Below are 13,872 nucleotides of genomic sequence, written 5' to 3'. Positions count from 1 at the left end.
GCAGACCTCACACCGGCAGACCTCACACCGGCAGACCTCACACCAGCAGACCTCACACCAGCAGACCTCACACCAGCAGACCTCACACCGGCAGACCTGATCAGACCTCACACCGGCAGACCTGGTCAGACCTCACACCGGCAGACCTGGTCAGACCTCACACCAGCAGACCTCACACCAGCAGACCTCACACCGGCAGACCTCACACCGGCAGACCTGGTCAGACCTCACACCAGCAGACCTCACACCAGCAGACCTCACACCGGCAGACCTGGTCAGACCTCACACCGGCAGACCTGGTCAGACCTCACACCAGCAGACCTCACACCAGCAGACCTCACACCAGCAGACCTGGTCAGACCTCACACCAGCAGACCTCACACCAGCAGTCCTCACACCAGCAGACCTCACACCGGCAGACCTGATCAGACCTCACACCGGCAGACCTGGTCAGACCTCACACCGGCAGACCTGGTCAGACCTCACACCAGCAGACCTCACACCAGCAGACCTCACACCGGCAGACCTCACACCGGCAGACCTGGTCAGACCTCACACCAGCAGACCTCACACCAGCAGACCTCACACCGGCAGACCTGGTCAGACCTCACACCGGCAGACCTGGTCAGACCTCACACCGGCAGACCTGGTCAGACCTCACACCAGCAGACCTCACACCAGCAGACCTCACACCAGCAGACCTCACACCAGCAGACCTCACACCAGCAGACCTCACACCCGCAGACCTCACACCAGCAGACCTCACACCCGCAGACCTCACACCAGCAGACCTCACACCAGCAGACCTCACACCAGCAGACCTCACACCAGCAGACCTCACACCGGCAGACCTCACACCGGCAGACCTCACACCAGCAGACCTGGTCAGACCTCACACCGGCAGACCTGGTCAGACCTCACACCGGCAGACCTCACACCAGCAGACCTCACACCGGCAGACCTCACACCGGCAGACCTCACACCAGCAGACCTGGTCAGACCTCACACCGGCAGACCTGGTCAGACCTCACACCGGCAGACCTGGTCAGACCTCACACCCGGCAGACCTGGTCAGACCTCACACCGGCAGACCTGGTCAGACCTCACACCGGCAGACCTGGTCAGACCTCACACCGGCAGACCTGGTCAGACCTCACACCGGCAGACCTGGTCAGACCTCACACCAGCAGACCTCACACCAGCAGACCTCACACCAGCAGACCTCACACCAGCAGACCTCACACCAGCAGACCTCACACCAGCAGACCTCACACCCGCAGACCTCACACCAGCAGACCTCACACCCGCAGACCTCACACCAGCAGACCTCACACCAGCAGACCTCACACCAGCAGACCTCACACCAGCAGACCTCACACCAGCAGACCTCACACCAGCAGACAGACCTCCACACCAGCAGACCTGGTCAGACCTCACACCAGACCTGGTCAGACCTCACACCAGCAGACCTCACACCCGCAGACCTCACACCAGCAGACCTCACACCCGCAGACCTCACACCAGCAGACCTCACACCAGCAGACCTCACACCGGCAGACCTCACACCAGCAGACCTCACACCGGCAGACCTCACACCGGCAGACCTCACACCGAGACCTCACACCAGCAGACCTGGTCAGACCTCACACCGGCAGACCTGGTCAGACCTCACACCGGCAGACCTCACACCGGCAGACCTCACACCAGCAGACCTCACACCGGCAGACCTCACACCGGCAGACCTCACACCGGCAGACCTCACACCAGCAGACCTGGTCAGACCTCACACCGGCAGACCTGGTCAGACCTCACACCAGCAGACCTGGTCAGACCTCACACCGGCAGACCTGGTCAGACCTCACACCGGCAGACCTGGTCAGACCTCACACCGGCAGACCTGGTCAGACCTCACACCGGCAGACCTGGTCAGACCTCACACCGGCAGACCTGGTCAGACCTCACACCGGCAGACCTGGTCAGACCTCACACCAGCAGACCTCACACCAGCAGACCTCACACCAGCAGACCTCACACCAGCAGACCTCACACCAGCAGACCTCACACCAGCAGACCTCACACCAGCAGACCTCACACCAGCAGACCTCACACCCGCAGACCTCACACCAGCAGACCTCACACCCGCAGACCTCACACCAGCAGACCTCACACCAGCAGACCTCACACCAGCAGACCTCACACCGGCAGACCTCACACCAGCAGACCTCACACCGGCAGACCTGGTCAGACCTCACACCAGCAGACCTCACCAGCAGACCTCACACCCGCAGACCTCACACCAGCAGACCTCACACCCGCAGACCTCACACCAGCAGACCTCACACCAGCAGACCTCACACCAGCAGACCTCACACCAGCAGACCTCACACCGGCAGACCTCACACCGGCAGACCTCACACCAGCAGACCTGGTCAGACCTCACACCGGCAGACCTGGTCAGACCTCACACCGGCAGACCTCACACCGGCAGACCTCACACCAGCAGACCTCACACCAGCAGACCTCACACCGGCAGACCTCACACCGGCAGACCTCACACCAGCAGACCTGGTCAGACCTCACACCGGCAGACCTGGTCAGACCTCACACCGGCAGACCTGGTCAGACCTCACACCGGCAGACCTGGTCAGACCTCACACCGGCAGACCTGGTCAGACCTCACACCGGCAGACCTGGTCAGACCTCACACCGGCAGACCTGGTCAGACCTCACACCGGCAGACCTGGTCAGACCTCACACCAGCAGACCTGGTCAGAGACCTCACACCAGCAGACCTCACACCAGCAGACCTCACACCAGCAGACCTCACACCAGCAGACCTCACACCAGCAGACCTCACACCAGCAGACCTCACACCAGCAGACCTCACACCAGCAGACCTCACACCAGCAGACCTCACACCAGCAGACCTCACACCAGCAGACCTCACACCAGCAGACCTCACACCAGCAGACCTCACACCAGCAGACCTCACACCAGCAGACCTGGCAGACCTCACACCCGGCAGACCTGGTCAGACCTCACACCAGCAGACCTCACACCAGCAGACCTCACACCAGACCTGGTCAGACCTCACCCCAGCAGACCTCACACCAGCAGACCTCACACCAGCAGACCTCACACCGGCAGACCTCACACCCGCAGACCTCACACCAGCAGACCTCACACCCGCAGACCTCACACCAGCAGACCTCACACCAGCAGACCTCACACCAGCAGACCTCACACCAGCAGACCTCACACCAGCAGACCTCACACCGGCAGACCTGGTCAGACCTCACACCAGCAGACCTCACACCAGCAGACCTCACACCAGCAGACCTCACACCGGCAGACCTGGTCAGACCTCACACCGGCAGACCTGGTCAGACCTCACACCGGCAGACCTGGTCAGACCTCACACCGGCAGACCTGGTCAGACCTCACACCAGCAGACCTCACACCAGCAGACCTCACACCAGCAGACCTCACACCAGCAGACCTCACACCAGCAGACCTCACACCAGCAGACCTCACACCCGCAGACCTCACACCAGCAGACCTCACACCAGCAGACCTCACACCAGCAGACCTCACACCAGCAGACCTCACACCAGCAGACCTCACACCGGCAGACCTCACACCAGCAGACCTCACACCGGCAGACCTGGTCAGACCTCACACCAGCAGACCTCACACCAGCAGACCTCACACCCGCAGACCTCACACCAGCAGACCTCACACCCGCAGACCTCACACCAGCAGACCTCACACCAGCAGACCTCACACCGGCAGACCTCACACCGGCAGACCTCACACCGGCAGACCTCACACCGGCAGACCTCACACCAGCAGACCTGGTCAGACCTCACACCGGCAGACCTGGTCAGACCTCACACCGGCAGACCTCACACCAGCAGACCTCACACCAGCAGACCTCACACCAGCAGACCTCACACCGGCAGACCTCACACCGGCAGACCTCACACCGGCAGACCTCACACCGGCAGACCTCACACCGGCAGACCTGGTCAGACCTCACACCGGCAGACCTGGTCAGACCTCACACCGGCAGACCTGGTCAGACCTCACACCAGCAGACCTGGTCAGACCTCACACCGGCAGACCTGGTCAGACCTCACACCGGCAGACCTGGTCAGACCTCACACCGGCAGACCTGGTCAGACCTCACACCGGCAGACCTGGTCAGACCTCACACCAGCAGACCTGGTCAGACCAGCAGACCTCACACCAGCAGACCTCACACCAGCAGACCTCACACCAGCAGACCTCACACCAGCAGACCTCACACCAGCAGACCTCACACCAGCAGACCTCACACCCGCAGACCTCACACCAGCAGACCTCACACCAGCAGACCTCACACCAGCAGACCTCACACCAGCAGACCTCACACCAGCAGACCTCACACCAGCAGACCTCACACCGGCAGACCTCACACCGGCAGACCTCACACCAGCAGACCTCACACCGGCAGACCTGGTCAGACCTCACACCAGCAGACCTCACACCAGCAGACCTCACCACCAGAGACCTCACACCAGCAGACCTCACACCAGCAGACCTCACACCCGCAGACCTCACACCAGCAGACCTCACACCCGCAGACCTCACACCAGCAGACCTCACACCAGCAGACCTCACACCAGCAGACCTCACACCAGCAGACCTCACACCAGCAGACCTCACACCGGCAGACCTGGTCAGACCTCACACCAGCAGACCTCACACCAGCAGACCTGGTCAGACCTCACACCAGCAGACCTGGTCAGACCTCACACCGGCAGACCTGGTCAGACCTCACACCAGCAGACCTCACACCAGCAGACCTCACACCAGCAGACCTCACACCAGCAGACCTCACACCAGCAGACCTCACACCAGCAGACCTCACACCGGCAGACCTGGTCAGACCTCACACCGGCAGACCTCACACCGGCAGACCTCACAGACCTCACACCGGCAGACCTCACACCGGCAGACCTCACACCAGCAGACCTCACACCAGCAGACCTCACACCAGCAGACCTCACACCAGCAGACCTCACACCAGCAGACCTCACACCAGCAGACCTCACACCAGCAGACCTCACACCAGCAGACCTCACACCAGCAGACCTCACACCAGCAGACCTCACACCAGCAGACCTCACACCAGCAGACCTCACACCAGCAGACCAGCAGACCTCAGACCTCACACCAGCAGACCTCACACCAGCAGACCTCACACCGGCAGACCTGGTCAGACCTCACACCAGCAGACAGACCTCACACCAGCAGACCTCACACCAGCAGACCTCACACCAGCAGACCTCACACCAGCAGACCTCACACCAGCAGACCTGGTCAGACCTCACACCAGCAGACCTCACACCAGCAGACCTCACACCGGCAGACCTGGTCAGACCTCACACCAGCAGACCTCACACCAGCAGCTCATCAGAAAAAAGAAAACCATGTATTGTGCTGGAGTTGAGCTTTTGATTATTCCAGAGTCATGAGGACTGAGTGTCCAAGCACTGACACAAACACGTTTCATTAACACAACTCCTCATCATCATCATCATCATCATCAGATCTAGCTGTGACAATACAATCCTCATTAACGTGTTATTGATTGCCTCTATCAAAGCCAAACTATGGTTCAGAACAGAGTAGAATACAGAGAAGAGCAGAGTGGATGGTGTCTTACCTCCTCCAGAGTCAGTTGAAGGTACTCTAGCAGTCTGAAGGGGTTGACTCTACACACTCTCCTCGCTGTCATCCCTGGCCCTGCTCTGCCCTGCTGGAACACACAGAACCACAAAACATCAGTTAGAAACATGATCCCAGGGTGGTCTATGTAAGATCCCAGGGCCTCCGACACGTCGCAGTGTTGAGGCTTCACTACTGCCTGGCGTTTGATCCCAGGCTGTGTCACAGCCCGACCGGACCGGGAGTCCCATTGGACGGCCCACAATTGGCCCAGCATCGCACCAGGTTTGGCCAGGGGGGCTTTCCTTGGCCCCTTGCACTCCAGCGACTCCTTGTTGCGGGCCGGGTGCTTATCAGCTGACCTCAGTCATCATTTGAACAGTGTTTCCTCCGACACCTTGGTGCGACTGGCTTCTGGGTTAAGTGAGCGGGTGTTAAGAAGCGTAGCTTGGCGGGTAACGTTTCAGAGGACGCATGACTTGACCTTCGCCTCTCCGGAGCCCGTTGGAGAGTTGCAGCGATGAGACAGAATTGTAACTACCAATTAGATATCACGAAATTGTGGAGAAAAAGGGGGTAAAAAAAACACGAAACGACGAATAATAATGACATATATCTAAGATCCCAAAACACATCAGTAACATTATTATTATATTACATGTTAATAAGAACACTGTTAGCAAGATCTGACACAGTAGGCCTACACAGAACACAAGGTTCTAGTTTATACAGACCATCACACTGAATAACGAGTCAGACTAGGGTTATTCCTGACCACAAGACCTGACCAGGACAAACTCCTGATTACGACTAGGGCTCAGAGGTTTTCCTGGTTGGGCCACCTGGTCAGGAACAACTTGTGAGAAAATGTGTTAAATGATTTGACCTGATAATCACACTGTACCTTGACAACACTATTCTCCTCTTCCATCACCAGTACATACTCATACCCACGGTCTGCCCCCTGTCGGCCTGCCTCTGTCTGTCTGTCTCTCTGCAGGGTGAGGGTCTCCAGCACGTTGTCCTCCAGGCGACAGCCACAGTCAACCAGCCAGTCATCATGCCTGGGGCACCGGACCGTAGACAGGGCCGCTGGGTCTATCTGCTGTGACTCCTGGGGGTACAGCTCAGACAGTGGGTCGAACCCTCCGTCTACTTGACTCCTAGGCCTCTTAGCCTGGGGACACTGACTGTCCTGCTCCCCCTGATCCTCTGGGCTCCAGGAAGCTGATGACTGGCCCTGCTGTCCCACTGTCCCTGCCTGCTCTGAGGCCATGTCTTGGGGGTTACCTGCCCCTGACCCGGTTTCCTCACTCCTGTGAGGGCTGGCTGGGCAGTCATCATTCCCATTTTCCTCTCTGAGCCCTGGCTCCATTGGCTGACAAAGTCTCTGCAGTATCTGATTGACAACCTCCTCTTCCAATCCTTGAGCTAGGAGTACGTCCTGTGCCCAGCTCAAATGCTTCTGGTACCTGGGAGAGGGGAGACAGGTAGACTCATGCGGTGTAACTCATAGACGGAAATACACTACATTATCAAAAGTAAGTGGACACCTGCTCGTCAAACATCTCATTCCAAAATCATGGGCATTAATATGGAGATGATTCCCCTTTACTGCTGTAACAGCCTCCACTCTTCTGGGAAGGCTTTCTAGATGTTGGAACATTGTTGCAGGGACTTGGTTCCATTCAGCCCCAAGAGCATTAGTGAGGTTGGGCACTGATGTTGAGGCGATTAGGCCTGGCTCGCAGTCGGCGTTCCTATTCATCCCAAAGCTGTTCGATGGGGTTTAGGTCAGGGCTCTGTGCAGGCCAGTCCTCTGTGCAGGCCAGTCAAGTTCTTCCACACAGATCTTGACCAACCATTTCTGTATGGACTTCGCTTTGTGCACGGGGGCATTGTCATGCTGAAACATGAAAGGGCTTCCCAAAAATTGGAAGCACAGGATCGTCTAGCATGTCATTGTATGCTGTAGAGTTAAGATTTCCCTTCACTGGAACTAAGGGGCCTATCCCTAGCCATGAAAAACAGCCCCAGACCATTATTCCTCCTCCACCAAACTTTACAGTTGGCACTATGCATTCGGGCAGGTAGTGTTCTCCTGGCATCCGCCAAACCCAGATTCATCCATTGGACTGCCAGATGGTGAAGCGTGATTCATCACTCCAGAGAACGTGTTGAGTTGGTGAGCTTTACACCACTCCAGCCGACGCTTGGCATTGCGCATGGTGATCTTAGGTTTGTGTGTTGCTGCTCGGCCATGGAAACCCATTTCATGAAGCTCCCAACAAACAGTTCTTGCTTCCAGAAGCAGTTTAGAACTCAGTAGTGAGTGTTGCAACCGAGGACAGGCGATTTTTACGCACTTTAGCACTCCGAGGTGCGCTTCTCGGCTGAGCCGTTGTTACTCCTAGACGTTTCCACTTCACAATAACAGCACTTACAGTTGAAAGGGGCAGTTCTAGCAGGGCAGAAATTTGACAAACTGACTTGTTGGAAAGGTGGCATCCTATGACTGTGCCACGTTGAAAGTCACTGAGCTCTTCAGTACGGACCAGTCATCAACGGATGTGGCTGAAATAGCAGAGTCCACAAATTCGAAGGGGTGTCCACATACTTTTGTATATACAGTTGAAGTAGGAAGTTTACATACACTTAGGTTGGAGTCATTAAAACTAATTTTTCAACCGCTCTACACATTTCTTGTTATCTATAGTTTTGCCAAGTCGGATAGGACATCTCCTTTGTGCATGACAAGTAATCGGTCCAACAATTGTTAACAGACAGATTATTTCACTTACAATTCACTGTATCACAATTCCAGTGGGTCAGAAGTTTACATACACTAAGTTGACTGTGCCTTTAAACAGCTTGGAAAATTCTAGAAAATTATGTCATGGCTTTAGAAGCTTCCGATAGACTTATTGACATCATTTGAGTCAATTGGAGGTGTACATGTGGATGTATTTAAAGGCCTACCTTCAAACTCAGTGCATCTTTGCTTGATATCATGGGAAAATCTAAAGAAATCAGCCAAGAACTCAGAAAAATAATTGTAGACCTCTACAAGTCTGGTTCATCCTTGGGAGCAATTTCCAAATGCCTGAAGGTACCACATTGATCTGTACAAACAATAGTACGCAAGTATAAACACCATGGGACCATGCAGCCATCATACCGCTCAGGAAGGAGTCGCGTTCTGTCTCCTAGAGATGAACGTACTTTGGTGCAAAAAGTGCAAATCAATCCCAGAACAGCAAAGGACATTGTGAAGATGCTGGAGGAAACAGGTACAAAAGTATCTTTATCCACAGTAAAATGAGTACTATATCGACATAACCTGAAAGGCCACTCAGCAAGGAAGAAGCCACTGCTCCAAAACCGCCATGAAAAAGCCAGACTACAGTTTGCAACTGCACATGGGCACAAAGATCGTACTTTTTGGAGAAATGTCCTCTGGTCTGATGAAACAAAAATAGAACAGTTTGGCCATAATGACCATCGTTATGTTTGGAGGAAAAAGGGGGAGGCTTGCAAGCCAAAGAACACCATCCTAACCGTGAAGCACGGGGGTGGCAGCATCATGTTGTGGGGGTGCTTTGCTGCAGGAGGGACTGGTGCAAAATAGATGGCATCATGAGGTAGGAAAATGATGTGGATATTTTGAAGCAACATCTCAAGACATCAGCCAGGAAGTTAAAGCTTGGTCGCAAATGGGTCTTCCAAATGGACAATGACCTCAAGCATTCTTCCAAACTTGTGGCAAAATGGCTTAAGGACAACAAAGTCAAGGTATTGGAGTGGCCATCACAAAGCCCTGACCTCAATCCCATAGATAATTTTTAGGCAGAACTGAAAGTGTGTGCGAGCAAAGAGGCCTACAAACCTGATTCAGTTACACCAGCGGTCAGGAGGAATGGGCCAAAATTCACCCAACTTATTGTGGGAAGCTTGCGGAAGGCTACATGAAATGTTTGACCCAAGTTAAATTTTATTTTTACGAGGATTAAATGTCAGGAATTGTGAAAAACTGAGTTTAAATGTATTTGGCTAAGGTGTATGTAAACTTCCGACTTCAACTGTATAGTGTATCATAAGATCAATCCACTAAGTTGCTGTGTGTGAGTGTCTGCTAAATGACTCAAATGTAGAGCGAGGAGAGGAGTGAGATCTGCAAGGCCATGATGCTGGAACTAAAACACAGATCAGAGGTCAGACTGAGAGTTTAAACTGATAGTTTAGTTTGTTAAATAACATGCTGCTGTTTCCTGCCATGCTTCCTCTGGTCAACTCTTTCAACTCAAAACATTTCACATGTATCAGAATGTGGACTCTCGTTCTATTCTGATCTATTCCATTGTACTGTATATTCATTCCACTGTACTCTGTCATAACATACACCTGTCAGCAACGGGCGTGGCTGAAATAGAAGAATCCACTCATTTGAAGGGGTGTCCACATACTGCTGTATATATAGTGTACCTTCAGAACATTCAGATGAGAGCTACTACTGTTTGTATCGACTGCTGTAAACATCCAGTCCTGCTCTATCAACAGCTACTTACTTGAACAGGGAAATGACGGGTAGAACTCTGTCACCAAACTCTACAGAGACAGAGAGAGGACACGTTAAGATGGGCCAGTTCTACAACACTGTTGACCAATCCAATAATAGACATGCCTGGAGAGAATGAACAGTTGAATACTCACTTTCCCATTGGTGTGAGATACTGTGGTCTGGTCTGCTTCTTGATAAAATGCCTTTACCAAAGTAACCCTTGATAAAAACATGACAAAGTCTAAATGAGCAGCTCCATAATCTTGGAACAGAATAGAACAGAACTATTTTACTATGGCTAGTTACAGAAGTAGTGAGGGACTAGTAACGTTAGCTAGTTTCATCATACTAAAGTTAGTAGGCTCCTCTCAACAGTGAATGTTTATTGAATATTTAGCTAAACAACTGTGTTTATCAACAGAGCCTGCTGGCTGCTACACACACACCTTTCCGTAGAGAGCTTGTATGTGTTCAGGGTCCCTGACAACGACATGCTGGTTGACCATATCTGCTCTGTAGATTAGGGTCTGCTGCAGACTCGCACCCACCGCAGCAAGAGGGACAGGAAACGGGGCATCGTACGCCTCAAAAACTCTTGGCCTCCGTTTGGGTGCCTGGAACACCGCATCCGTCATGGCGTTAAGTATGGACGTATCTGACAACACATATGTTATTTGCTTCTCCTCTTGTATGGATGCGCTACATTACTAGAACAAGCGGCAATGTGAACATACGCTATTCAATGAGTGTTTCACGAATCCCTTCCGTTGGAACGCGCTGGTACATTACACTTAGTTCCTCGCCACACTGAGTGTAATAAATATTTCCAACCAGTAAGGGGGGATGTTTGTCATGTTAATGCCTGTTAGGGTCAGGAAGCTGGTGTACTATCTTTTCTACTACCTTGATCACTCAATTAGTAGGCTTACAATTGCTTAAGGTCAACATCTTCAGACTATGATGTGTGTACTAATGTTTCAGAGTTTATCAGCATCAGATCTGCCGTATTCTCACTTTGAAACATGTTTTTTTTGTCTAATAGGCTAAAACAAACATTATGTTAACATCTAACTCCAGAGTAAACTGTTCTTGCCATTTGTAGTCCATGACATTTCAGATTTACATATGATAATTATAAAGTAACTACAGAAAGTAGTTTGTGTGTAGTGAACCACTTTTTAAAAAAGTAACTTTAGTTAACTAAACTATACTTAAGGGTAGCTTTAGTGTAGATTAATTTCTTCTAGTGTGAAGTATTTGGTATCTTGGTAATCTATCTTTTTAGAGTAGCTTCCCCAACACGGATTAATGTTGATGTTTAGAGTAGCTTCCCCAACACGGATTAATGTTGATGTTTAGAGTAGCTTCCCCAACATGGATTAATGTTGATGTTTAGAGTAGCTTCCCCAACACGGATTAATGTTGATGTTTAGAGTAGCTTCCCCAACACGGATTAATGTTGATATTTAGAGTAGCTTCCCCAACACGGATTAATGTTGATATTTAGAGTAGCTTCCCCAACACTGATTAATGTTGATATTTAGAGTAGCTTCTCCAACACGGATTAATGTTGATATTTAGAGTAGCTTCCCCAACACGGATTAATATTGATATTTAGAGTAGCTTCCCCAACACGGATTAATGTTGATGTTTAGAGTAGCTTCTTCAACACGGATTAATGTTGATGTTTAGAGTAGCTTCTCCAACACGGATTCATCTTGATGTTTAGAGTAGCTTCCCCAACACGGATTAATGTTGATGTTTAGAGTAGCTTCCCCAACACGGATTAATGTTGATGTTTAGAGTAGCTTCCCCAACACGGATTAATGTTGATGTTTAGAGTAGCTTCCCCAACACGGATTAATGTTGATGTTTAGAGTAGCTTCCCCAACACGGATTCATGTTGATGTTTAGAGTAGCTTCCCCAACACGGATTAATGTTGATGTTTAGAGTAGCTTCCCCAACACGGATTAATGTTGATGTTTAGAGTAGCTTCTCCAACACGGATTCATGTTGATGTTTAGAGTAGCTTCCCCAACACGGATTAATGTTGATGTTTAGAGTAGCTTCCCCAACACGGATTAATGTTGATGTTTAGAGTAGCTTCCCCAACACGGATTAATGTTGATGTTTAGAGTAGCTTCCCCAACACGGATTAATGTTGATGTTTAGAGTAGCTTCCCCAACACGGATTAATGTTGATGTTTAGAGTAGCTTCTCCAACACGGATGAATGTTGATGTTTAGAGTAGCTTCTCCAACACTGATTAATGTTGATGTTTAGAGTAGCTTCTCCAACACTGATTAATGTTGATGTTTAGAGTAGCTTCCCCAACACGGATTAATGTTGATGTTTAGAGTAGCTTCTCCAACACTGATTAATGTTGATGTTTAGAGTAGCTTCCCCAACACTGATTAATGTTGATGTTTAGAGTAGCTTCTCCAACACGGATGAATGTTGATGTTTAGAGTAGCTTCCCCAACACGGATTAATGTTGATGTTTAGAGTAGCTTCCCCAACACGGATTAATATTGATATTTAGAGTAGCTTCCCCAACACGGATTAATGTTGATGTTTAGAGTAGCTTCCCCAACACTGATTAATGTTGATGTTTAGAGTAGCTTCCCCAACACGGATTAATGTTGATATTTAGAGTAGCTTCCCCAACACGGATTAATGTTGATGTTTAGAGTAGCTTCCCCAACACGGATTAATATTGATATTTAGAGTAGCTTCCCCAACACGGATTAATGTTGATGTTTAGAGTAGCTTCCCCAACACTGATTTATGTTGATGTTTAGAGTAGCTTCCCCAACACGGATTAATGTTGATATTTAGAGTAGCTTCCCCAACACGGATTAATGTTGATGTTTAGAGTAGCTTCCCCAACACTGATTAATGTTGATGTTTAGAGTAGCTTCTCCAACACGGATTAATGTTGATGTTTAGAGTAGCTTCCCCAACACGGATTAATTTTGATGTTTAGAGTAGTGTAGGTTAGTATGATGATTAGTAAATACTCCAGTGGTCCAGTCATCATCCTGAAGGAAACATTTCAGACATGGACGGAGCAAAGGTTGGAACTGACCCTGAATCCCTTCTTTCAAAACCAGCATCAGCACCAGTGACCTGATCCTAACCCTAACTTGACCCTAACCAGCACCAGTGATCTAACCCTAACCTGACCCTAACCTACCCATCAGCATTTGATGCATCATAATATTACTGAAGACTGCATCATGGTCATGTGCCAGTGGAGTCAACAGAAAGGAAGGCATGCCCTCATTGCTCAGGCTACAGAGCAAAGATTACTGGGACAAAAGTCAAGATTCTCCTCTCCCCTGTCTCCTCATATTGTGTGTCATGTTTAATGTTTAATCACAATACAGTTTATTTACTGACAATAGTTGTATTAGGGTTGGTTGTAACTACTAATCCGACTGGGTGGGAATATGTGAATATATATTGTATATTAGTTTGTATGTATTTATGTGAATACGTCTATTGTTGAAACCAAGCCCAAACACCCGGGCCAATTTCCCAGACACAGATTAAGACTAGTCCTGGATGAAAACACATTCTCCATTGATATTCTCATTGA

The 13,872-nt window shown here is 50.9% G+C and overlaps 1 protein-coding gene across 4 annotated transcripts in view; it reads right to left on the bottom strand.

The window, feature by feature from the left end:
* tsen2 (TSEN2 tRNA splicing endonuclease subunit) overlaps positions 1–11,082 on the bottom strand; it is a 44,519-nt gene extending 33,437 nt beyond the window's left edge. The window contains exons 1-5 of one of the 4 annotated variants that reach the window (XM_052501284.1): positions 10,717–11,082; positions 10,423–10,489; positions 10,278–10,317; positions 6,617–7,184; positions 5,711–5,803 (exon numbers count right to left, since the gene is read on the bottom strand). In XM_052501284.1, the coding sequence (XP_052357244.1) occupies positions 5,711–5,803; positions 6,617–7,184; positions 10,278–10,317; positions 10,423–10,489; positions 10,717–10,905 (957 nt within the window). In that variant the 5' untranslated portion in view covers positions 10,906–11,082. The remainder of the gene's footprint in view (positions 1–5,710; positions 5,804–6,616; positions 7,185–10,277; positions 10,318–10,422; positions 10,490–10,716) is intronic. The other 3 variants (XM_052501285.1, XM_052501282.1, XM_052501283.1) reach the window with 3 other exon arrangements.
* Between the last annotated feature and the right edge of the window lie 2,790 nt (positions 11,083–13,872).

The sequence above is a fragment of the Oncorhynchus keta genome, unplaced genomic scaffold, assembly GCF_023373465.1.
Source record: "Oncorhynchus keta strain PuntledgeMale-10-30-2019 unplaced genomic scaffold, Oket_V2 Un_contig_1319_pilon_pilon, whole genome shotgun sequence".
NCBI lineage: Eukaryota > Metazoa > Chordata > Actinopteri > Salmoniformes > Salmonidae > Oncorhynchus > Oncorhynchus keta.
This window is presented reverse-complemented; position numbering and strand designations above follow the sequence as displayed.